General features: G+C 43.4%; 2 protein-coding genes across 7 annotated transcripts in view; one reads left to right on the top strand and one right to left on the bottom strand.

Moving 5' to 3' along the window:
- CFAP57 (cilia and flagella associated protein 57) overlaps window positions 1-17,869 on the bottom strand; it is a 69,004-nt gene extending 51,135 nt beyond the window's left edge. For 4 of the 6 annotated variants that reach the window (XR_006733878.1, XM_045545670.1, XM_045545674.1 and 1 more), the window contains exons 1-6: window positions 17,578-17,869; window positions 17,119-17,292; window positions 8,942-9,258; window positions 6,884-7,170; window positions 4,923-5,130; window positions 1,728-1,880 (exon numbers count right to left, since the gene is read on the bottom strand). Coding sequence is in view for 5 of the 6 variants with exons in the window: in XM_045545670.1 (XP_045401626.1) it covers window positions 1,728-1,880; window positions 4,923-5,130; window positions 6,884-7,170; window positions 8,942-9,258; window positions 17,119-17,275 (1,122 nt within the window). In the remaining variant the exon portion in view is untranslated. Of the gene's footprint in view, window positions 1-1,727; window positions 1,881-4,922; window positions 5,131-6,883; window positions 7,171-8,941; window positions 9,259-17,118; window positions 17,296-17,577 lie in introns of all 6 variants that reach the window. The other 2 variants (XM_045545671.1, XM_045545673.1) reach the window with 2 other exon arrangements.
- EBNA1BP2 (EBNA1 binding protein 2) lies at window positions 17,721-25,033 on the top strand. Its single transcript, XM_045545676.1, has 9 exons — window positions 17,721-17,986; window positions 18,069-18,152; window positions 18,384-18,556; window positions 19,195-19,318; window positions 20,715-20,804; window positions 22,483-22,558; window positions 22,801-22,894; window positions 24,550-24,712; window positions 24,843-25,033. Exons 1-9 carry the CDS (start codon window positions 17,921-17,923, stop codon window positions 24,891-24,893), a joined length of 921 nt encoding a protein of 306 aa, XP_045401632.1. The 5' UTR covers window positions 17,721-17,920; the 3' UTR covers window positions 24,894-25,033.
- Window positions 25,034-25,466: the final 433 nt, after the last annotated feature.

Raw genomic sequence — 25,466 nt, forward strand, 5'->3', positions numbered from 1 at the left:
GTGCACACCTGTAGTCCCAGCTACTTGGGAGGCTGAGCCAGGAGGATCATTTGAACCCAGGAATTTGAGGTTGCAGTGAGCTATTATGATGCCACTGCACTCTACCCAAGGTGACACAGTGAGACACTCTGTCTCAAAAAAAAAAAAAAAGAAAGAAAGAAAAGAAAGAAAGAAAGAGAAAAGACAATCCATAGAATGGGAGAAAATATTTGCAAATTACATATCTGATAAAGGATTTATATCTAGAATACATAAAGAACTCTTACAACTCAGTAACAAAACATATAACCCAATTTTTTAAATGGGCAAAAGATCCTATAGACATTTCTCTAAAGAAAAAGTACAAATTACCAAATGCACATGAAAAGATATTCAACATCATTAATCATCAGGGACAAGCAATCAAAATCACAATGAACTATCACTTCACACCCATTAGAATGGTTATAACAAAAAAGTCAGATAATAACAAGTCTTAGCAGGGATATAGAGAAATCAGAACCTTCATACACTGCTTATGGGAATAAAAAATAGTGCAGCCACTTTGGAAAACAGTCTGGCAATTCCTCAAATAGTTAAGCACGGAGTTACTATATGACCCAGCAATTCCATTTCTAGCAAGAGAAATTAAAATGTATGTCCACACAAAAACTAGCACAGGAGTGTTCATAGCAGCATTATTCATAAAAGCAGAAAGACAGAAACAATCCAAATGTCCAAGTCTGATGAACAGATAAACAAAATTGTTATATCGATACGATAGAATATTATTTGGCCAAAAAAGAAATAAAGTACTGATACATGCTACAACACGGATGAACACTGAAAACATTATGCTAAGTCAAAGAAACCGGTTATAAAAGTCCATACATTGTATGATTCCATTTAAATGAAATGTCTAGAATAGGCAAATCTATAGAAGCATAAAGCATCTAAGTGGTTACCTAGGACAGGGGAGGGGAGGGCCAGTGGATGGGAGGATGGAATAGCTAAGGTGTATGGGCTCTTTCTGTTTTGAGGTGATGACAATGTTCTATGATTGACTATGGTAATGGTTATACAAACCTTTGAATATACTAAAAACCATTGAATTATGTACCTTGAATAGGTTATTTGCATGTGAATTATAACTCAGTAAAGCTATTATTCAAACCACACTGAGAAAGATATTAAAATCTGCTACTATGGCTATAGATGGTCTATTTTCCTTGTTCTGTCCTTTTGCTTTACACATTTGAATCCATGTTATTAGGTGCATACAGACAAAATTATAATATCTTATTTTGATAAAGTGGACCTTTTAGAAGTACAATGTGATCTTTATCTTTAAGAATGCTTTTTTGTTATGTCTGCAATGTATTTATGCTATTTTTTGTTATTCCAAAACAATAAAGCCAAAAATAAACCTTTTTATATATACATATTTGTGCACTTGAACAAATATAGTAGCACATTAACTTCTTTGAAGTGCAATTGCTGGGTAAAAGGATATGTAGGATTTAAATTTGACAATGCTAACGTGTCCTCCAAAGATGTCACAGTAATCACACAATCCCACTGAGTGTATCAGAGTGCTTCTACATGGACATCTTAAAACTAGAATTCCTTTTGCTCTATTACGAAGGGGTGAATGAGCCCATGCTCAGCTTATTTGGATTAAAATTTGCCCACATGATGACCAGTCCCCCAGGCCCTGGTCTGGAAGGAAGCGTTGCTGGAAGACTCGCCTTGCTGATCTCTGTCAGGGACATGGTGATGCTGTACAGTTGGTTCTTACTGGTGCTGGCAATCAGGGTTTCCTCCGAGGGGCTGAAGCACATGCAGAGAACGTCCTGTTTGTCAGACTGACTTGGGTCATTGCTCTGTGGGTCCATAGGAATCTGCCCAAGATGCAAAACAGTTATCAGTAATTTCCTCACATTGTCAGAATGTCCTTATGCTTTCAGAATTTTCTTAGATAATTTTAGCTTATAGATTCCCAGACCAGGATGCTTCCTGGGATCGCTCTCAGGTGTAAAGAAGGCAGGCCTTGAGATACCTCTGTTTCTGTGGGTTTTAAATGCCACCATGTGTTCATCTTTAAGTGATTAGTGGCTGGATAATAAGACAGCAGCGTTATGTGGAAATTATTAATCTGAGACCCCCCCTTAAAACAAGTGTCAGTCTAAATTTTACTCTCACCCACCTGTTGGAAGCCCAGTGCATGCACTCAGCTGGCACTAAGTACACCAGCATGCACTTCAGGGCAGCAGAGGGGCATGTGACAGCTCTTCTACCACGTCGGGTAGGTGACAGGGCAGTGAAAAGGGTCACACAGCTCTTGCCAATAGTCTTTGAGAGGGTCTGTAGTTCCCAAGTAGACATTATCAAATTAGATTTCCTTTTCCCTGTCATTTATCTTTTTCCATGAAAAACCAAACTTACTGAAGGGCTGGCCTGCACACACCATTTCTGCTTCCTTACCACACACTCAGTTCTTAATTCCTTAGAATTTGGCTCCCACTGCATCTCTACTGCAACTACTCCTCACGAAAATCAGAAATTTCCTTATCACCAAAGCCAGAGGCCCCTGCTCAGTCCTCACCTTCCTGACTTATCTAGAGCCAGTGGTGGTAAGGACAGCACCAGCCTCCCTGGGGTCCAGACACTGTGCTCTCATGCTTTGCTCCCCCTGCTTGGAGTGCTATCTTCTATTCTACATACGCCCACTCTGCTTCACACAGCCAGCGCCCCCTGATCTGCCTGGACAGCACAGGCTCTAGAAAGCCTTTCCTGACCCGCCCTGGACTAGGTGGGTGCTGGTATTCCCTGAATGTGCCATAGCACCTGGGAGTCCCTGCTGTTGTCATATTTAACATGCTGTGTAAAGTGGAATGGGAGCCCTCCAACCGAGGACCTTGTCCATTTTGTCCCACTGCTATATCCCAGTGCTTAGAACAGTGTGTGGCACACGTGCTCAACAAACAGGTGGATGTTGCCTTGCTCTCCTCTGAGATGGCGAGTTCCTGGAGGGAAGGGGCCACGTCTGACTCATCTGTCTCAGGCACCAAGCATGGAGTCTGTCCCGTGGTGGGTGCACAACAGACACTTGGAGAGTGAGTGAGTGATTGCTCCTTCTCGGTGTCCTCTGCTGGGCTCCCGTCCTATCTCAGTCTCTTTTTCTATGTATTTTATCCCTCAGTGATTTTACCTAGTATGAGGGCTTCAATGAAAATAATAGTAGTAAAAATAATTACAATGATCAATACTTAAAATAGAAGAAATAACACATCAACCATATGCCAGGCACGTGCTAAGCACTATCTGTGCGCATGTACGTGTATACATTGATCTCGCACCCACAGTCCAAACCCACATCTCCAATGGCTGCACTTGATTCTGGTCTCTGCTCAAATGCCAATTTCTCAGTGACACCCCCACCCCAACTACTGTCTAGAATGGAACCCCCTCTCGCTCCCTCCCCCCTTCCTGGCTTATTTTCTTGCTCACTTGTTGATTGAGCTTGAAGGGCAGGATGTTCTTGTGTTAGCTTCCCCACTGTACCCCCTGTACCTGGCACGGAGCCTGGCACAGAGCAAGTACTCAATAAATATTTGTTAAATGAATAAACAAATAAACAACAGAATGAATTGCTTTCTGGGCAACAGAAACTCATAGTGCTCCTGCCTTCTTTCCCTCAGTCCCCTTCCACCTTGCTCTTACCTCCAATCTTCCTATCTCTGGCACCTTTTCCTAGGCGGTCAGTCTCACAGCCTGGCTGCCACCTCTGAGAGCTCCCTGCCTCTGGCCTTCCACATCTACTCAGGGGAGTCCTGTAGACCTAAGCTTCCCAAAGGCATGTTCCCTTCCCACTTCCTCTGTACTCACTGCCCTGATCTTAGACCTCACTACCTCTCGGCTTCAATAACGAAAAAGCCTCTTAACTGATTCCCAACCACGGAGTAATAACTACTATCATTCACTGAGCACCAAGCACCAAGCACCAAGCACCAAGCACCAAGCACTGCACACAGTGACCTACATTGGCTGTTGTTTCATCCTTTGATACCAATGAGGGATGGATCATTTTCTCAATGAAGAAACATGGGTTTTGCTAGATCCAGCAATTCACGTTGAGTCACTCAGCCAATAAGTGGCAGGCCCAGGTCTGACTCTTTCTGCATGTTTTTAGCCACCTCAAGTCCAATGCCTCTAAAACCACCCCTGCTGTGTACATGGGCAAATTACTTTTTTTAAGCAAAATGCTTTTCCTCTCAAAACCCTTACAGGGTGCCTGCAGAATTATGTCCACACCCCTCAGGATGCCGTTTGAGATCTTTTACCAGATTTAGTCCCCTCTTCCCCTCAGGCAACTTCAATCCCTCTCCACTGCTCCCCCTCCACGGTTCCTTTGTTTAATTTTCCCCTCCATCTGGAGTTCCTAATTTGTTTCCTCCTGTCATATGTTATCCATCTCCTAAGACCCTTCCTCAAAGATGACCATCAAACACCACGAAGCTTTCCTGATTCTCCCCCCAGATATGATGTGTCTCTACAACACTCTGTATCACATTCCACAGACATTTGCTTACTGAATGCTTACCATGTGCCAGGTGGTATGCTGGGCATTAGATATCATCTATCATAATATCATAATAATGTAATTATTATGAGGACATGAAAGTTTTAAGAGAAAATATAATTGGCCAAAGTTCTCTCCCAGGATTTGAATCAAGATCTTCCTATTTTGAAACCCCAACTCTTTCGACCCCGTCCTAAAACCTCCCTCAGGACAGATATGTCGAGTCACCATCTCTGCTCAGCACTCCAGACCCTTCCCTCCCTATCAGACACCTCGTTGGAGCACTGCTGCCAGGGGAATAAATGTCAACAGGACCCTGATGACAGAAGAAGTTTTGCTTCTTCCTTCCTTCCCTCCTTACCCGGATTTCCCTGCTCTCACGGTAAAAATCCTTGTCTTCCAACTTCTCAAAGAGCAGAACCCTCCCTGGCCCGGCAGAACAGACAAAGCCCTTTGAGTAGGCTGCGATGGCAAACACCTGCGGCATCCCCAGAGAGCTGTGGCTACTGGTCCTCACGGCCTGTTCAAAGGAGGGGACTGGAGAACTGACTGGTGGAAATTCGATCAGGCTGGAAAAGGAAAACAGCATTAAAAGTTTACAGAGACAACTCCAAGGAGATGAATTCTGCTGGGCAGTTCTTGGCTGTGGAAGAAACCACCCAGTGATCCTCTTTCCCACAGCCAAATGCCACCACCCTTTGGCCTGGGAATGCTACGCAGACTCCAAAGAGAGAAGACTGGAAGACTTCACGATTACCTGGAAGTGTCACAACACTGTGTGGTCACTGTAACAGTGATGATGATGATCATGATTGCCCCTATTTTGTTTCGAAAAAAGTGGCAAGATTAGACAACTTGGAAGTGGCAGAGCTAAGATGTGATTCCAGGTTTCCATTTTTTTCATTTATTCATTCGTATAATATTTATATTTGTTTAGAAATGTTTAATTGGCATTCTACTATGTTAGCAGCTCTGTGAAACAGTGGTAAGTAAGGCTGACACAGTTCTCACCCTCAGAAGCTTACGGTCTGGGAGGACATGTGCTAAGGACTGTTGGGGGTGGCTGAGCATGACAGGAGCAGCCAGTCAGCAGGTCATAAGGGTTTTCTGAGGATAGTTGCAGAAGAGGGGCACCTATCTGAGATGAGCAGAGGCTGAAAGTTGAAGGACAAACAGGAGTGAGGTATGTGCATGTACCTAGGGGAGTGGGGTGGGGGTGGGAGGACAGAGAGGACTGCACATGGCCAAGCCCAGAAACAAGAGTGTTGGGTAGACAGAGGCAAGAGCTGCAGAGGGAGAGAACAGTGGGGACACATGGGCCAAGCCAAGGAGTCTGGGCGTTGTTCTGGGAGTCCTGCACCACAGGACTGAAGGACTGTGAACACAGCAAATGGAGAAGGGCATGGAGACTTCTTTGGAAGTTCCTACATAATCACAACAAAAAAGATGTCATTGGCATGGGGGAGGTGACAAAAAATGTGTAGATTGGAAGTTATTGACGAAGAAGAATCTACAGGATGCCTTTGTGGTTGAGGGCTTGGGCTCTAGAGTTAGACAGATCTGGGTTCAAATCATAATTCTGTCACTTGACAGCGTTGTGACCTTGGGTGGATCACTTAACCTTTTTGAGCCTCAGTTTCCTTATCTACGAAATGGGCATGGTCATAGTACATGTTACATAGGGTAAGAATCAAATGGGAATACATAGAAAGTGCTTAAAGCAGTGCCTGGTGCATTCAGTGGTGCACGCCAACACGTGTAAGATAAGATTTGTACTGGCAGTCCTAGAGGTAAAGTGGTCCCTCTCTCACAGTGGTCAATAACACCACTCCTTCCTGAGCCTGCGCTTCACCCCATAGCCTCCTATCAGATTTACCTAGTAACATTTCTTTGCACTTCTTTGTTGGTCTGTTGCCTCCTAGTAATTGTAAGTTCCTTGAGGACCTATGTACCCGGCACCCAGCAAGATGCCTTTTGCATACTTGCAAGGGCTTGGTGGACATTTATTTAATCAATTCAGTGAATTACGCAGCCACTAGAACATATATTTTTGAAAAACTATAATTTTAAAGACTAGTATTAAATAATACTAAAACATATAAAATGAAGTTAGGTATAAAAACAAAAAGAATTGTATCTCGGCTATGGTTATAACTATCAAATTTATGCTTGAATACAGATTAATGCTAGAAATGAAGAGGGAAAATGAACAAAGTCTACTTTTAAGGTAGAGGGGTTATGAGTGGTTTTTAAAGAGTGCTGTTTTCTGTACATTGCTGTTCGTACAATGAGTGTATGAGCACTGCCCAGAGGCACCATTACCTCTCTGATTCCTGGATGACCTCCAGGCTCTTTGAGCCATTGGTGGGCTCCTTGACCATTATACTTGTCTCCCAGCGCTGATCTCCAGATTCAAAGAGGAGGAGCCTGCCTGTATCAGTGCCAACGACAATCTTGTCATCAGCCACCCAGGTATGGGCTAAATAGTTCTGGGGTTCTCCCCTCTGGAAATTGGTCTGCTTCAAGGTTCCCTCAGCAAAGCGGAGAAGCTTAAACATCCCATGTCCAGTGACACAAACCTGAGTGTTATCCTGGGGATTAAAGCTCACCTGTAAAATTAAAGAAAAAGATTTATAAAACCAATCTTGATGGAATTATTTCTGATTTTATTAATTAATATTTATTTCAGGTAGGCTCAGAATATTCTTTAAATATCACTAAATCGTGTAATTTTATATCACATTTGATAAGGGCACCATCTATAGCCATTATATTTGTAGGGCCCATGAGTCTTAAACTAGGCAATCTACAAAAGCCAAAAAGCACAATGAGCAGGTTTTCACAATAGCCAAATTCTGTGCCAATGAACAGAATAAAGCTCAGCTAGAAACACAGACAAATGAGAGTCTGACAGGTTCATGCAGCCCTGTCCAGGAGGAAAGGAACCACATGTCAGGGGATGCTATGTGGTCTCCTGCCAGCTGAGCACCCTTCATCCATAGCCCCTACTGCAATATACAGATGTTCCTCAACTTACAATGTGGTTACGTCCTGATGAATCCATTGTAAGTTGAAAATATCATAAGTCGAAATGCATTTACTACAACTAACCTATCCAACATCATAGCTTAGTCTTAAATGTGCCCACAACACTTACATTAGCCTACAATTGGGCAAAGTCATCTGGCAACACAGTACTACACTGCAGAGTATCTCAGTGGTCGGTGGTCTACCTTAGTGATTGCACGGCTGATTGGGAGCTGTGGCTCACTGCTGCTACCCAGTGTTGTGAGAGAGTACCAGATGGCTGCTTTCTACTAATTGTGTATCACTTTTGCACCATCATAAAGTTGAAAATTTTAAGTTGAGCCATTGTAAGTCGCGGACTGGCTCTATGGTAATGGGCAGTCAACCCAGTAGATAGTGAGCAACTTGAGGGGCTGTGGCTTTTTCATCACTGTATTCCCAGTTCATTATGGGCAGCCCATAAATGTTTATTGAATCTGCTTGACAGGAGGTGGTCTCTGCTCTGAATAGGGATGCATCACCAGGCCTCACTATGGCATGGTTGAAACCTTGATAACCTTCTGGTTCTATCTGCCTTTGGTCTCACTCTGTGATCACCAAGCAACCTTCTGATTACTAATTTCACCTCTCGACTTCTCTATTACCAGGAAGGGAATATACTGGATAAATGATGTCAGTGTTCTGGTTGTGATATGCTAGTTTATACATCCACCTCTTGTGAGTTGAATAATTCAATCTATGCCTGAGACACGGATTAGCTAGTATTTCTGAACACGAACAGAACTGAGTTCTTGAACTTGTAAAACGGTCCTCGATCCCAGGTTAGGGTGATTGTACCAAAATAAACCTCCTTGGGACTCCCTACCTACACAGTCAGCCAGGCTCCTGATGGGTTGTCTTTATTTTGCTCTCAAACCACAATAGCAAATTCTGCAACTTCATCAACAGTTTCCTAGAGATCTGCCACTTTACATTCCTAAAATCTTCCTACTGCTCAGCAATACTGCTGGAAAGAGGCCAGGGCCAGGGCCTGTTTTATTAATCCACCTCTGGGCCCAACCTATGACCAGAAAGCTGTTCTGGGCCACAGTAAAGAAGACTAGAGCTGGAGTCTGGCTCTACTACTCCCCACCTCTGTGATCTTGGGTGAGTTATTTAACCTCTTGGAGCCTCAGTTCCCTTCTCTTTAAAATGGGGATAATAATCACGTATACCTTATATGGTTGTTGTTAGCCTAAATTTTAAAATGCACGCAAGAAATTAGAACTGTGGTACATAGAAAGCATTCAATATGAGACAACTCTATTTTTTTTTTTAATAATTTGCACCATGCTTGTTAATGCTACAAGGTACCTGGTAGACAGGGTTGTTTTGAGCGTCGGTTCTAACCATGGCCATTATTCTCTGTTTTTCCCACAGCCAATAGACAAGGTTTGACTCTGGAGGTGATGTCTGAGTCAATAGGTATTTGGAGTCTGGAGAAAAAGCCATGCTAATAAATTTATGAACTGGGAATTCAAAATTACTAAGGACTTTGCGCTTCCGGGAAGGGATGGATGACAATTCATAAATGGTGATGACAGGTTTTTCTTGCACGGTCTCAGAGATAGCGAGGTATCGCCGATTGGGACTGATGGACAAGGCCAACATGCCCTGACTCTTGTCTGAGCCTGCAAACAGAGGTAAAAGGGATGATAAGGGTAAGTCACACTTTCACCATGATTCAACATGAACCAGGCACAGCAGTGGGCACTGCTGACACAAAGGAGGTCATTATCAATCCCTGGCAGTCCCTTGGTACAACTTGGGCTGGGTATTATGAAAATGACTAGGACAGGCACCTCTGAGGATGAGGTGGGAGGAGAAGTCAGGGATCCCTTCCTGAAGGAGGACAAAGTGGGATGGGGGATGGGAGCAGGTGGCAGGAAGAACTTGAGCAAAGGGGTGGATGGGATGGAGAGTATAGCAGTGGGGGAGCCGTAAACAGTGGGGCACTGCTGCAACATTGCATTTGAGTTGGGCGGCCAAATTAGGGTCTAAAGGGGTGAGGTAGGGTCAGATCCTAGAGGTCTTTACCCCCTGGGTGGCCAGCACTCAACACTCTTCTCTAGTCCAGAGCCTGGGATGCTAACTACTGGATTCCTCGGCCTCCCTCACAGTTATGTGATCTATGTGACATTCTGGCCACAAGATGGCCAGAAGTCTTCTAGAGCAGCTTTATGATAAAGCTTGTGCTTTCTTGAGAACCAGGGACAGATGCATTCTATCCTTTTTTTCCTAGACTATAGAGGTGATGTCTGGACACACAGCAGTCATCTTGCAACCATGAAGTAATAAACATGAAATGAAAGCTGTGGGACCTTTAGAAAGTAGAGACTGAAGCAAAGATTAAAGTGCAAATACTTTATTTGGAAAATGCAATCAGGGTCATATTATGATTTTTGTGGGCTCTAGGCACTTACTTTTGATTTCATGAGCCCCTTCCCTCATTAAAAAATGTTAAAAACATATATAGTCATATACTTTATGACTGTATTGATACAAAGAGGAATATAAGCCGGGCTGGATTCACTATTACATATTCATTTCTTTCTGATTTTAAGATAAATTGAAATTAAAGCATTTTCTTGGGTCCTAAAAAGTATCATGGGCTCTGGGCCCTGTAGCTACCGTACCTAGTGGAGAAGTGGTCCGTGGATGCAGGCCCGGGGCAAGAGGGTGTGGGAGGCCAGGGGAGATGTGCTGGAAAGTGATGTGATGTGATGTGCCCCCACGTGATATGCCTCCATGTGGTGCTTCACGACAAGCTAAGGAGCGAGGCAGCAAGTTGCTCAGCAGGCAGAGAAGCCCAGCACACAGGAATTCTCTGGAAGGGCTGCAGGGAGTACTTGCCGCTCAGAGATGAACCCAGGTTCTGGGTCACTAAGAGCCTTGCACAGAGTCTGGACTTTACCTGGGAGGCATTCTGGGAAGGAAACTGGTCGGCAGGTTATTTCGAAAAGTGAGAGGTGATGGTAGCAAGAAGCAGCGAGAAGCAATAAGAAGGCAGTAGGGGCAGCAGGAATAGAGAGGAGGGGAGACTAGAGAAACGCCAAGAGGTGGAACCAGTAGGACTCTGTGATCACCTGGGTGAGGGGGCGAGTGAGAGAAACGAGTAGTGAATGACATTTAGGATTCTGGTTTAGGCGATGGGGAGCCGTGGGTCACCTATGATGGACAGGCTGAGGAAGCTAGGTGTGACAGTGAAGAGTATGTCCACTGTCTTTTGCTTAAAATAGCTCACCGAAATGGTATTTATTCATGCTTATTTGCTTCTAGTTTTTTATGGTTTGAAATTTTTATACTCAAGTTTTTAATCTGTCTTGGATTCATGATGGCAAAGAGGTATGAGGCGAGGATCTAAATTACCATTTCCCAAATAACTAACTAGTTGTCCCACAACTAATCACTAATGCCATCTTTATGATATATTAAAGTTATATATTTACATAAACATAATTGGGTTTCTGGGATACATCTATAGGGCTACATTGTTTTAATAAACATATCCTTATCACGTTTGAATATCTGGCAAGGTAGAGTCTTAAGGAAAGAGAGGGAGGAAAAAGGAAATGATAAATTCAATGTTAGATATACTGTGTGTGAGGTACATATCGTGGAACCTTCGGGTAAGGAGGCCTAGCAGTGGGATGTGATTCTAAAGCTCAGTGGAGGGGCTGGCACTGAAAACAAAGATTTGAGGTAAAAGGCACAGTGGGAAGTTAAAACCCTGAGCATGAGATTGCCCAGAGGGGCAAAGGAACACTGCTTACTCCCTCTTGTGCTTTTGTGCCAGGCTCACACCTGACATAGCATTTGTCCTGCTCACTTACAGAGTCCTGCTGCTTTGAACACACACCTGTCTCCACTACAGTACTGAGAGTTCCTGGAGGGCAGAGGCCATGGCTTTCTTGCTCACTCATTCATTCATTCAATCACCAGTGCCTGGTACCTAGTATGTGCTCAATATTAATATATGTTGACTGATTTTTGAGTTTGTAAAATGCTTTTGCATTGTTTTGACTCCTCTCCTCCCTGAAATATTTTCACCTCTCGTGCAGATTTCTTCTGATCTTTTTAGCCCCTCCTTCAAAGCCTCTTTTGTTGGTTCTTCCTCGTTTCCCCAGCACTAAATGCAGGAGTGCCCTGGAGCTCGCTCTTTAGGCTTCTTCCCTTTTATACATACATCATTCCGTGGGGGACTTTCACCCATTCTAAGGGCTTTAAATTTCACCTCTATGTTGATGACCCTCAAATTCCTAGAACTCTCTCCCTTGAATCAGGTCTGAAATTAAACTGCTTACTTCATATCTCCATTTGGATATCTAGCAGGTACCTCAACCTTAACATATTCAAAACTAATCTGCTCCATTTTTAGCCTTTTCTGTCTCTATTAACAGCAACTCCATCTTTCCCATTGCTCAGGCCAAAAGCCTTGCTGCTTCCTTTTTCTCTTCCACCCACATCAGGCCTGTGAGGAAATGTCACTTCTACCTTCAAAATATATCCAGGATTTGGTCTCTTCTCACCATTCCTGTTGCTGCCTCCACCCTGCTCTAAGCACCATTTTCTCTCATCTGGATTATGGCACTCATCCCTCAACTGGTCTCCCTGCTTCCTGCTTCCTCCCTTGTCCCTCCCTGTTTTTTTTTTTTTTGTTTGTTTTGTTTTTAAGAGACAGGGTCTCACTCTGTCGCCCAGGCTGAAGTGCAGTGGTGTCATCAGAGCTCACTGCATCCTTGAATCCTGGGCTCAAGCGATCCTCCCACCTCAGCTTCCTGGGTAACTGGGACTATAGGTATGCACCACCTTGCCTGGCTAATTTTTCTATCTTTTGTAGAGATGGGGTCTTGCTATGTTGTCCAGGCTGGTCTTGAACTCCTGGCCTCAAAAGATCCTCCTGCCTCAGTTTCCCAAAGTGCTGGGATTACAGGCATGAGCCACCATGCCTGGCCCCTTGCCCCTCTTCTTAGATCTATTCTCTGCACAGTAGCCAGAAAGAACCTGTGGAAATGTAAGTCTGATCATGTTACCACTCAGAACCCGCCTGCCATGGCTTCTCATCTTGCTCAGAGTAAGATCCTGTGACCTATGTGTTGTTCCCCATCATTTCTTTGCCTCTCCTCTTGCTCCCCACTCCTCTTCTCTCTCCCCTCCAGCCACACTGGCCTACTTGCTATTCCTGAACACACTAAGCACCCTCCTAACTCAGAGCCTTGGCTACTCTCTCTGCTATGCCCCTGCCCCTCCCACATCAGCAAGGCCAGCTCCTTCACTTCCTTCAGTCTACACTCAAAGATCAGCCCTCAGTGAGCCCTCCCCAGCCGCCCCATCTACAACTCCACACTCCCCCAACAGCTTCACCTTCCGTGCTTCATTTTTTCCTCATTAGCATCTATCACTAAGGTATATATTGTACTTCTTTTTGTTTACTGCCACTCTCACTTACTGGAATGGAAACACCATGAGGACAAGGTCTTGTGTGTGTGTGTGTATCTATCTTGTGCCTGGAACATAGGAAGTACCTAATAACTTTTTGTTAAATGAACAAATGAATACATCTGAGCCTCATCCTGACTCTGAGCCAAGCAAGCTGACCGAGCACTATCTCCATTTTACAGATGAGGGGACTGAGGTTCTGTGAGCTTATAAAATGAGGAGCTAGATCAAATCCAGATCTCCCAATTTCAAGATCTTTGTATTTTTCACTTCACCAGTAATACCCTGAGACTTGGCCAGCATGGATCCTTCCCTGGGCCCTATGTTTTAGAGTGCCCTGCTGCGGTTCTCCTCTGGCTATGTGCCTTTCCATTAAGTGGAATCTAGGGGCCACCTGGAGTTTGCACAGCCTCCTCTAGATCACGTTCTACATATCCAGAACTCTGGCACTTCCTGTCCAAATGGTAAATGGCCCTGAGTCTGAAGGATGGTAAAAGGGTGGTTGTTTACAGGATATATGGGTAGAACTTGAACATATGGGCTGGGAGGATCTGCACACACACATACACACCTATAAAGTCCCCTGATATAAGACAGAACTGGGAGAAAAGAAGTGGTGTAGATAGGAAGTGTGAGAATATGAGCACAATAACTGAAATTAAAATCTCAGTGGATACATTAAACAGTAGGGTTGAGGCAGATGAAAAGAAAATCAATAAACTAAGAGATAAATCTAAAGCAATTATTTAGAATCCAACACAGAGACTAAGAAACTAAAAATCCAAATGAGAGTTAAGAAACTACGGTGGATGGAGTTGAGATGATCTGGAGTTCCAAGGGAGATAATAGAACAGAAAAGATACCATAGTCAAAGTCAAAATTGTTAAAAATTTTCTAGAATCATTGAAAGATACCCTTCCTTAGATCCAGAATCTCAAAGGATCCCTAAGAGGATAAAAAATGAAAACAAAACCTATACTGTATATATATAATAAAAAGAGAGAGAAGATCTTAAAGGCATCCAGAAAAAAAAGATAGATCAGCTACAGAAAGAAGACATGATGACTAATTTCTCATCCACAGCAACAGCCAAAAAACAATGGAATAAGACCTATTAACATAATGTGATGACAAAAATTCTATACCTCATGAAATTATCTTTCAAGAATGAGGATGAAATAAAGGCATTTTCAGACAAACAAAAACTGGGAGAGTTTATCACTAACACACTATCACTAAATGCAGAAGGAAAATGATCCTAGCTGGAATATTTGATTTGTAAAGAGCATTGATGGGCAACAAGTTTGGTAAATATGAGAGCAAATATAAATTAATGTTGTCTGCATAAAACAATGATTGATTAGAAAATCAAATGATCTTATATAAAATACAGAAAATACATGCAATAAAATTTAGTATCTGTTCATGGGAGTGGGAAGCATAGCAAATTAGCAAAAGAAAAGAATTTCTTTACTCTCATAAAGGACATTGAAAAATGCCCACAGCAAACATCCTTCTTTCTAAGAAAATGTTAAAAGAATTCTCTTTACCATCAGAACATGACAAGGATGTTCATTTTCATTACCCCTATTGAACACTTTCTGGAGGTGCTTACCAGCACAGTAACACAAGAAAAAGGAATAAAACCATCATTATTTTTAGATAATATGATAGTCTATGTAGAAAACTCTGAAGAATCTGTAGATAAATCATTAGACTTAATAACAGTTTAGCAAATATACTGGATATAAAATCAATAATAAAAGTCAACTCTATTTAATACAGTTTATTCCAACAGAATATTATATGGGGTTTAATAAATGTAACTTCATTAAAACTAAGAATTTCTATCCATCAAAAGATAGTGTAGGCGGGGCGCGGTGGCTCACGCCTGTAATCCTAGCACTCTGGGAGGCCGAGGCGGGCGGATCGTTTGAGCTCAGGAGTTCGAGACCAGCCTGAGCAAGAGTGAGACCCCGTCTCTACTAAAAAAATAGAAAGAAATTATCTGGCCAACTAAAATATATATAGAAAAAATTAGCCGGGCATGGTGGCACATGCCTGTAGTCCCAACTACTCGGGAGGCTGAGGCAGTAGGATCGCTTAAGCCCAGGAGTTTGAGGTTGCTGTGAGCTAGGCTGACGCCACGGCACTCACTCTAGCCTGGGCAACAAAGCGAGACTCGGCCTCAAAAAAAAAAAAAAAAAAAAAAAGATAGTGTAAGGAGGGAGAAAATAACAAGCCCCAAACTGGGAGAAATTATTTATAACACATATCTGACAAATGATTAGTATACAGAATATGTAAAGTGTGCCCATAAATCAGTAAGAAAATTACCCAAAAAAATCCCACAAAAAACTATAGAAAAATGATTTTTTTTCTATACCATTTAAACAAGGCATTTAACATAAAACTAAATAGAAATACCCGGCCAGGCGTGGTTGGTCACCCCTGTGATTCTAGCACTCTGGGAGGCTGATGTGGGAGGATCGCTTGAGGCCAGGAGTTCGAGACCAGCCTGAGCAAGAGCAAAACCCTGTCTCTACAAAAAATTAAACAATTAGCTGAGTGTGGTGGTATGTGCCTGTACTCCCAGGTACTTGGGAGGTGAGGCAAGAGGACTGTTCCAGCCCAGGAGTTTGAGGTTGCTATGATGACACCACTGCACTCTAGTTTGGGTGATAGAGGAAGACCCTGTCTCAAAAAAAAAAAAAAAAAAAAAAAGGAAACAAAGAAAGAAATAGAAATATCCTATAAACATGTGAAAAGATACTCATACTCATTAGTACTAGAGAAATGCAAATGTAAACCCCAATAAGATACCTTTTCTCAACCACTAGATGAGCAAAAAATTAGGAGGTTGGACAATACCAAGAGTTGACAAGGTTGTGGAGGAATGAGGACTCTTATGCACTCCTGATGGGAGTGTAGATTGCTACTATCATATTACTAAGTAATTTTAGTACTGGCTGTGTACCCTGGGGAATTTTTACACAAGTAGATGAGCGTGTATGCACACAAGAATGTTCATAGTGGTATGGCTTGTACTAGCAAATAACTGTTATTTCCCAAATTCCCTCAATGTTAGGATGGATAAATATATTTGCGACATTATATGCATATGATGGAACACTATATGGCAATAAAATGAATTCAGTCATATGTATCAAGATGCATGAGTCTCAAAAGCATGATGCTGAACAAAAGAAGTCATAGGAAACATATGCTATGATTCTGTTTATATAAAACTGCAAAATAGCAAAACCAAAACTGTACCTTGCATAAGGCTAAACACATATTTGGTAAAACTATATGGAAAAATGAGGAAATAATTACAAAATCCAAGATGGAGTATGTGAGAAGGGGGGAGGAATGCAGTAAGGGAGAAGCACTGGAACTGGCAATGTTCTATTTCCTATGCTGGGTGGTTGGGTTCACAGATCTCCACTTTATTGTAATTTTTAAAATATTATGAATATGTAGTATATATTCTTTTGTATGTGTATATCACAAAAGAAAGTGTTCAATGCAACAAAGGGTGGGAAAAATGAATTAGGTTGTTGAAATCATGAATATCATAGACAGGATCAATGAGAACAAAAACAAATGCTGTAACGTTACACAAATGGCTATTTGTGACTCGGGATAAAATTTCTAGTGTCTTCATCACACATGGATTCCAAAGGGGATGTAATGGAGGTGGTGTACTCTGGAAAACTGTTAGACAACTCAAAAAGTGGCTCTGGTGATGGCAAAGACAATGATATTGGAGATGCATAAAAAGAGATTCTTTAAAATAATTTTTTTCATGAAATTACAGTGAAAAAAGTACTTTTAAATTAACATTTACATGCAATTTTAACTATGTATGTGTGATTGATTAATCTATAGTTAAATAACGCAAGTCGGCATTTATTTCCCCTACATTTGTAAAACTACGTGTACATTCAAGTTGGTCCAAAAACCTTTCTTTCCAATCGTCATGTTGGGATCACGGTGTTATTATGTGGCACACACCATTAATATATGCGTCAGGATGGAACTGGTTTTACCTGGAATGAATTTTTGCCATTTCTGATCCACATTGTACTTCACACAGTGATTTCCTGAAGGAAATATGATGATTTGCTCATCGAAGAAGAATACATTGTTGGCTACGTGGGATCGAAGACCAAAAACATGCAGCGACTGAGCTACCACGGTAGACATGGTCTCCTGTCAGAGTTCTGCTGAAGACCGAGCGCGGCCCGTGAGAGTGGAGAAGCGCATCGCCCCGCCCCGCCCCGCCCCGCCGGACACGCCCCCGACCCCCGCCCCGCCCCATCAGGGCACGCCCCTGCCCTCCCGTCCCGCCCCCAGGACACGCCCCTGACCCCGCCCCGGAGTCCTCCTCCGCACCGCCCCCCCCGAACTCTCCCCCCCCCCCCGCGACGGCGCTGCCTTCTCCCCCGTCCTTTGCTTCCTCGCGGCTTCTGTTTCTTCCAGGAGACCCCCCGGGTGCCCCCTCCTACCTGTCGCTTCTTCTCTGGGTCACCAGAGCACGCACGTATCGAGAAGTACTACCCCTGCGGATGCCGAGCAACCCGGCACTTTCAAACGCTGGGTGGTTCCTATAGCAACGACGAACCGGAAGTGTGGGTCTAAGGCCGGAAGCGGAAGTTCCGATCAAAAAGTTGAGCTGTAGCTCCGGGTTGTTGGGGCTGGTGCGGCTGGAGTCCACGTGGAGCCGCGGCGTGAGAGTTGGGGGCCGAAGGCAGGCAGCAGCGGCGAGGGCCGCTCTCTGTCAGCCGCGGGGGCCTCGGGCTACTCTGCTGTTTAACGGAGCTGTTGGACGTACGTGCTGCTTGCTGCTAGATGGACACTCCACCGCTCTCAGGTTCGGACTCGGATTCCGATGATTCTCTCGTCACAGACAGAGAGGTAGGTGTCAGCCGAGCTCGTGGGCTGGGCGCGGGAGAGGGGGCCTTTCTCCTCTGGCACTGACTGCCGTTGTGTCCTGCAGTTGCAGGATGCGTTTTCCCGAGGGCTTCTGAAGCCAGGCCTCAATGTCGTGCTAGAGGGGCCGAAGAAGGCGGTGAACGACGTGGTGAGCTCGGGCGCTGGGCCAAGGGGAACGCGGAAGGGGATGCTCGCAAGGCACTGTTGTGCTCGAGAGACCGATTCTTGTCCCAGGAAAGACGCAACTCGCGCATTGTTAAGAGGGTCAATCACCTGTCTTGGTATTGGGGGTTAGCGTTTTATCCGTTGGCCTAGCACCCTGGGCTTGGAAAAGACAAATTCAGGGCTCCCTTATGAGTTTACTGTCTGAATTTTCTAGAATGGTCTGAAGCAGTGTTTGGCTGAGTTCAAGCGAGATCTGGAATGGGTTGAAAGGCTTGATGTCACCCTTGGTCCGGTACCGGAGGTCAGTGGATTTGAGGTGCCAACACCGCAGAACAAGGACCAGAGAGCTGTTAATCCAGAAGACGACTTCCAGCGGGAGATGAGTTTGTACGTTCATTTTCAAATGCTGGAGAATATGAGAGTCCTTGTGCTAGAGCCCAGGGTAGAGAGGAAAGTAGTGAGCCTGCACTCCTCAGAAGGAGCAGGGAGCTAGCATAGCCCATGAGTGGGGAGGACTGTTTCTTTTGACTAAGAAGAGCTAAGAGATTCTATTCTCCCTGGTTGAAAGAAGAGTTCCTTGGTCCACCAGTCACGATTCAGTCTGTGGGCTATTTTGAAATATTCCGTGTTAAAGTTTTTTTGAGTGTGTGCATTCAGTTATTAGAACAACATTTTGCTTATGGTAATTTCTTGTGTGGACTTTTATTGAGATTACATAAGAATCTATAATTGACATTAGTTTGTGTGTTAATGGGTACGTTTAGGGGGGTCATTCTCTTAAAATACTAATTTATTTTTAGCAAAATCCAACCCCCCCTTTCAAAAATGGTGTGCAGCTAAATTTGTCGTAGACAAAATTAAGACAAAATTAGTGAGGTTTAATCCAGTTTTTGTTTGTTCATTCTTGCCAGTGGAGGTCAGATATTGAGAGTCCTTCTGAGCTTGGATAACTCATGAGAGACAGTGAGAAGGAACCTAAGACTTCTTTCCCTTACTTCATTTCACATTTTGTCCTACAATCTCAGCTACCGTCAAGCCCAGGCCGCAGTGCTTGCAGTATTACCCCGCCTCCACCAGCTCAAAGTCCCTACCAAGCGGCCCACTGATTATTTTGCAGAAATGGCCAAGTCTGATCAGCAGATGCAGAAGGTAAGATACAGGGAAGTTTTTATCTGGAAAGCCAAGGCTCTGTACTCAAGTGTATTCAGCTGGCTCGTCTCCGGGATTACTTATAGTACCTAATACATTATTGGGTACAAGCCCAAAAATGGGGAACGTGTTGTCAGAGGACAGTTATCTCTTCCAGAGATTGTCTACTTCAGAGTCATGTCAGTCACCACCAGTTAAATAAATATAAGGATGACGTTTTCAGTATTAACAATCAAGAGGAAAAGTACTGTGAGAAATTTGGTTCCCAAGGTAAAGATGACCCTTTGCATTTCTAGCTGGCATGGTCATGCTGTGGTTGGTAGAGAAGGCAACAGTTCTTGTCTGGCCATTGCCAGTGAACAGAGCTATGAATTGTAGACAATAACTTTTCTCTGCGCCTCAGTTTTCTCTTCTATAAAATGAAGGATTAATGTGTGACTCAGAGGTAGTATAATTTAGAGTTAGGTAGAACTTAGTCCTCATTTAACTTTGAGAGGAAGAGAATTGCCAACATCCAATCCAAGATACAGCTGGCCCTCTGAATCCATGGGTTCTGAATCCATGGTTTCCACATCTGTGGATTCAATCAACCACGAATCAATTAACTGGTAAAAAAAAAAATTCCACAAAGTTCCAAAAACAAAACATGAATTTGCCATGTGCTGAGTACTGTGTTGAATTCATGAGAATGAAGTGATGTTTAGGCATTGCATTAGGTGTTGCAAGTAATCCCAGAGATGATTTAAAGTATACCGGAGACTGTGCATAGGTTACATGCAAATATTGTGGCATTGGTGGATTTTAGTGTCTGTGGGGAGTCCTGGAACCAATCCCCCATGGATACCAAGAGACAACTGTATAATTTAATAGTACTCTTGCATCTCAAGGTGGATTTTAGGGAGCTCTTGTCTTGGTGGTACCCAGGGAAGCTAATCTAGAGGTGAGCCCAGACATGTCTCTATACAAATTCTCACTGTGAATTCTGTACAAGTTCACACTGACAGCTTCTCATCCTTTCACTGAAATGTGTATGTGTGATGGAAGAGGCCAGGTATCTGCTTGAGTTTGTTGTGTGTGTGGTACATTGGAGAAGGGCACTGAGTCTGCACGCTGGTTTAACCTCAGTGTGCGGACAGTAGGAATGGGGAGAAGTCAGTCTTCCCTCCCAGACAGCACAGTGGAAGTGGGAAGTTCACTTTGAACCTCTGGCTCCACCACTGACACTTTTGGTCCCTTGGGCATAATGTGTATAAAACAGAGGGGTTGGAATAGATGGTTTACAAGTTCCACAGTTTCCAGAACTTGGAGTATCTGTTCCCTGTTCCAGTGCACCCTAAGTAGTGGGGTGCAGATTAAAATAACAAATAACAAAAACCGACAACTTTTTTTGTTTCAGATTCGACAGAAGCTGCAGACTAAACAGGCTGCCATGGAGAGGTCTGAAAAGGCTAAGCAACTGCGAGCACTTAGGAAATATGGAAAGAAGGTGAGCAGGAAAATGTGCAGGGAACAGGATGAGGCCAGGTGTCTTTGTCAGATCAGATGGCCATGGTCTTCTTAGCCCCATGCCCTGTGTGCTAGATCTTGCATTTATTGTCTCACAGTGGAGCGTGTGCTAGTGGTCATGAGCTGGATCTTGCTTTGACAGCAGCTCGCCATCAGGAGTAGCGTGGGGACTCAGGAGAGCCATTCACCTCTCTGGACTCTAGTTTCACACCCATGCAGTGAAGAGTTGGGTCCAGATCAGAGATTTCCAACCCTGACTTCACCAAGAAAATCAGCAGGGGAAATTTTTCAAGACAGATGTCTAGCCTTCAGCATCTCTGGGAATCTGTGTGTGTTTTCTGCCCTTCTCCAGGAAGCTTCCCAGGGTATGCTGATATGCATCCTGGTTTGGGTCTCACGGGCCTATGTGATTGTTAAGTCCCTGAAGAAATTGTACTAATGATTGTCATCCAGCCTGAAAGAAAACAAATGGGGCCTGTGTGTTCAAACCATGAATGTCTGAGTTCTAATGTGAAACCAGATTAGGCATACCATAAAACTTTTCTTGGTTTTCCTTTTATGTTTCATGGTCACCCAAGTAAGAAGATCATGGGAATTAAAGTTAAGATTGTGTGAAGAGATGAATGTGAGGAGGATTGGCTTGGGTGTTAAGACTTTGTCAGCGTTTTGTACATGAACGCTTGTGATACAAACTGCAGAACCTTTGTTCACATTTGGAGACATTTCACTGATATATCCTCAGCAAAGCGAGAATAGACTAGCGTCCTGTCCTCTATAAGAGGTCTTCTGTGGATTTATCTCTGATCTGGAGGTGGATGGTTGAGATTATCTCAAAGAGATCAGCAATTAGTTTAACCTAACCTAATTCGTAAAAAACAAAATCTCAGGCCTATTAGCTTACTATTTCTAATTTTAAGAAACCTTACAACAGTGGTTCTCAACTGGGGGTGAATTTGCCCCCCAGGTGACTTTTGTCACTGTCCGGAGCCATTTTTGGTTCTCTCTTCTTGTGGGGAGGGATCTACTTAGATCTGGTAGGTGGAGGGCAGGGATGCTGCTAAACATCCTGCAGTGCAGGTCAGGCCCCCACCACCAACAAAGACTTATCTTGTCCACAGCGTCGGTGGTGTCCAGATTGAGAAAGCCTGCATTAGAGTATTAGATGTCTCCTTTTGTCCTTGAAGCTTTCTCCTTATCTGTTTCATGGAAGTATTTTTTCCTCTTCTCTTTTGGTGCTTTCTTGGCTAGTAACAGTGGGTTAGATATTTGATCTGCCCAGATATAATTAATGGGAAAAATTGCGTGTAGACTAAACATGATTTCCTACAGTTTTGTCGGCAGGATTGAATAATAGGGTAACAGTGCAGGCTTTGGAGTCAGACTGCCTGGATGGGAATCTCGGCTTAGCATTTTCTCACCTTGTGACTTGGGCAAGTTAGATTGCCTCTCAGTGCTTCAGTTTTGGGGATAAGAATTTCACTTCACTGAATTGTTACAAAGATAAATTGAACATATGCTTAGACCCCATAATTTAGTTTTTGGCACATAGTAAATGTTAAATGGCAGTGGTATTAATCACAGAGTTGTTATTAAGAGAATATAGACACTTTGAGTAATGGCTTAAAATGGAATTAACTGTCCTTGTGTCCACATCACAGGTGCAAACAGAGGTTCTTCAGAAGAGGCAGCAGGAGAAAGCACACATGATGAATGCCATTAAGAAATATCAGAAAGGTCAGTATGTCTCTCTGCTAAGGATATGGGGAAGAAATGTACCAGGTACCTTAGAGTTAATTTTAACATACAGTGCTTTGGAGCCTTCTTGATTGATCTGAAACTATTGAAGCTAAGTTTTGGGACTGAGTGGGGAGCAAGATGTGCCTTTTAAGATCAATTTAGTAAATAACAGACTAATTTTGAGGTTTACGCTTTCTTAAAATATAATGGTGCTGATCATAATACTTCTTCATTCACAGGCTTCTCTGATAAACTGGATTTCCTTGAGGGAGATCAGAAACCCATTTCACAGGACAAGAAGGCAGGAGCTAAGGGCAAGCAGATGAAGAAGGGGTAAGACTGTTCTGCTTGGTTGGTTTGGTTTTGTGGTGTGTAAAAGGCCAATAGCTCTTGAGTGTGGCAGGCAGCCCCGCACAGAGCATCCTCAGCATCAGGAGATGCAACTGCTGCCTGTGGCCACAACTTATAATGACGTGGGATGGGTCTTTTAGCCATGCCAGCCTTTGAAGGTTGAAATAAGGTCCTTTTAAGTATTTGGCACACTGTAAGTGACTGCTGAGTAAGTGCTGATTCCCCATCACACAGTGTGATGGTTAAGAGTACACACCTAGGTCTAGGTCCTGACTCTGCTACTCGGAAGAACGGTAGCTATGAGCAAGTCACTGTGCCTGTCTAAATGTTAATTGCTTCAACTCCTAAAATGAGCAAATAGTATGTACCTCATAGTACTATGAAGATTAAAAGAGAAAATGTTGGCTGTTAGCGTCTTTCTAGTCACCTTTCTGCATTCTTAGACACCAGGCCTAGGGGACATGATAATTTCTATGTAATACAGTAACTGCAGTGATGGACACACATAGGGAGTAGTATGGAGACACATTTTAGAAACAGCTGATGCAGTCTGGGGATGGCTTCCTGGAGGAGGGTCTCACCTAAGCTCAGTCTGAAGGATGAGTAAGAATTGACCAGGAAAGTAGGAGAGAAGCCAGTTTTGGCAAGAAGGAAGCACTTGAATGAGCAGAAGTGTAGAGATGTGAAGAGAGGTTTGTGTGTGAGAAGCAGCAGGCATTGGTGTCACTGAGAGCTCAGTGCGAGGCCAGGAGTGCAGCGATGGGGCTGGGGGACCTGGGCTGTTGGTCTGCCTTGTTGAGGTGCTTAGGCTTTGTAGGCAGTGGGGAGACATTCGTGGGTTGCACACACAACAGTGAGCAGATCATGTTCATGTCTTTAAAAGATTACAGGGGTACTTGTGTAAATGATGGATTAGAAGAAAGCAGGGAACTTGAGGAGGGGACTTTTGCAAAAGTCCAGATGAGCAATGATCATGACCTGAAAGTGGTAATGGAGGGAGAAGAGAAAAAGCATTGAGGAAAGGTTTAGGAGGTTAAGTTAGTGGGACTCAGTAATTGAACTGGGCATAGAGAATGAAAGAAGGAAGAATCAAGGTGACTCCCAGGTGTTTGGCCTGGGGGGTAGGTAGATGGTGGCAGCACCAAACTCAAGGTAGGGCATATGTCCAGGAGGGAAAGCCAGTCCAGGAAGGGAGATGACATGTGATTTTGGAGATGCTGCATTTGAGATTCCTGTGGGATGACCAGTTTTACAATATATTACATTTGAATGCTAACTGCATTTATATACCCTTACATATATAGAAACAACTAGAAACAACTGATGGTGATTTAGCCATATTTAGTTAAAATAGAAAGCTTTCCAAAGATAGCAGGAGGCCACATAATATAATGTAGAGCCTTTCCTGCTTCTTGCTTTGCTTTCCTGCCTTGGTGGTTAGAAGGGCAAATAGATGAGCAAGATGAGCTTGCATGGAGAGTTTATAGAATAAGATTGTAGGGCCAAGTTTGAAATTCTGGGTTACCAAAGTGCCTAAGGGGCTTTGCTTACAGAAAGGAAATGGAGGGTATTGCTGGGCCATAAGATTCATCAGGGTTTCCAGTGCTGCAGTAACCCAGAGGACCACTTTTGTTCAGGCCCAGTGCTAAACGACGATATAAAAACCAGAAATTTGGTTTTGGTGGAAAGAAGAAAGGTTCAAAGTGGAACACTCGTGAGAGCTACGATGATGTGTCTAGCTTCCGGGCCAAGACAGCTCATGGCAGGGGCCTCAAGAGGCCTGGGAAGAAAGGATCAAATGTAAGTGAACTGGGGCCCCAGGCGAGGGGCAGCCCAGCCTCCTGTCCCACCCAACAGCTGCTCTCCCCTTTCTTCTGCTGTGTGTTCTCAAGCTGCTGTGTGACCAGATGTGGTTTTTCTCTTTCTGTAGAAGAGACCTGGAAAACGAACGAGAGAGAAAATGAAGAACAGAACCCGCTAAACAGCATCTTTGAATACAAAGAACCAGGGAAAAGGGATGAAGGCCTGGACTTTCAAAATACAATTATATCCCTTCTGTTGGTTTCTTTTTGTTAAAAAAATGCTTTCAATCAATAAACTAAAGAAAAATTATCAAAGGAACATATGTCCTTGGTTAAAAACTTATGATTAAGAGATTTAGAAGTTAATTTGCATATTGAGTAATAATCGATGTTTATCAATAATTAAACCTTGAGTCAAAATTGCCTTCCTTCATGATAAATGAAGATATGAGCTATACCTCCTTCCCTTCCTCTTACCGATTCCTTCCAAATGGTTATATCGCCATCTGAACCCGTAAAGCTAGATGTATTGTGATAAGATTTCCTTGTGATACAGCTTTTGGTTCCACCTTGAGTTAATCATTACCTTATATTTTTCTCTTGCCTAATTTTCCTTCTGTATCCATAGTTTTTCCAGGTTCTTGCTCATTTTATCCACCTTATAATTTTTCTGCTATAACCTAGGTTTGTCACACACTCATCTTGTCTCTTTTCTAGACTTATGTTATTTCCATTATTTCCTGGATCCCATA

The sequence above is a fragment of the Lemur catta genome, chromosome 3 (genome assembly GCF_020740605.2).
Source record: "Lemur catta isolate mLemCat1 chromosome 3, mLemCat1.pri, whole genome shotgun sequence".
Lineage (NCBI taxonomy): Eukaryota > Metazoa > Chordata > Mammalia > Primates > Lemuridae > Lemur > Lemur catta.

Bases quoted from the DNA above. Each gene is read 5' to 3' on its own strand.
- EBNA1BP2 (XM_045545676.1), top strand. From the start codon at position 17,921: ATGGACACTCCACCGCTCTCAGGTTCGGACTCGGATTCCGATGATTCT. The intron at 18,153-18,383 runs GTGAGCTCGGGC...TGAATTTTCTAG, and splicing joins AGAAGGCGGTGAACGACGTG to AATGGTCTGAAGCAGTGTTT. The intron at 19,319-20,714 runs GTAAGATACAGG...TTTTTGTTTCAG, and splicing joins CTGATCAGCAGATGCAGAAG to ATTCGACAGAAGCTGCAGAC.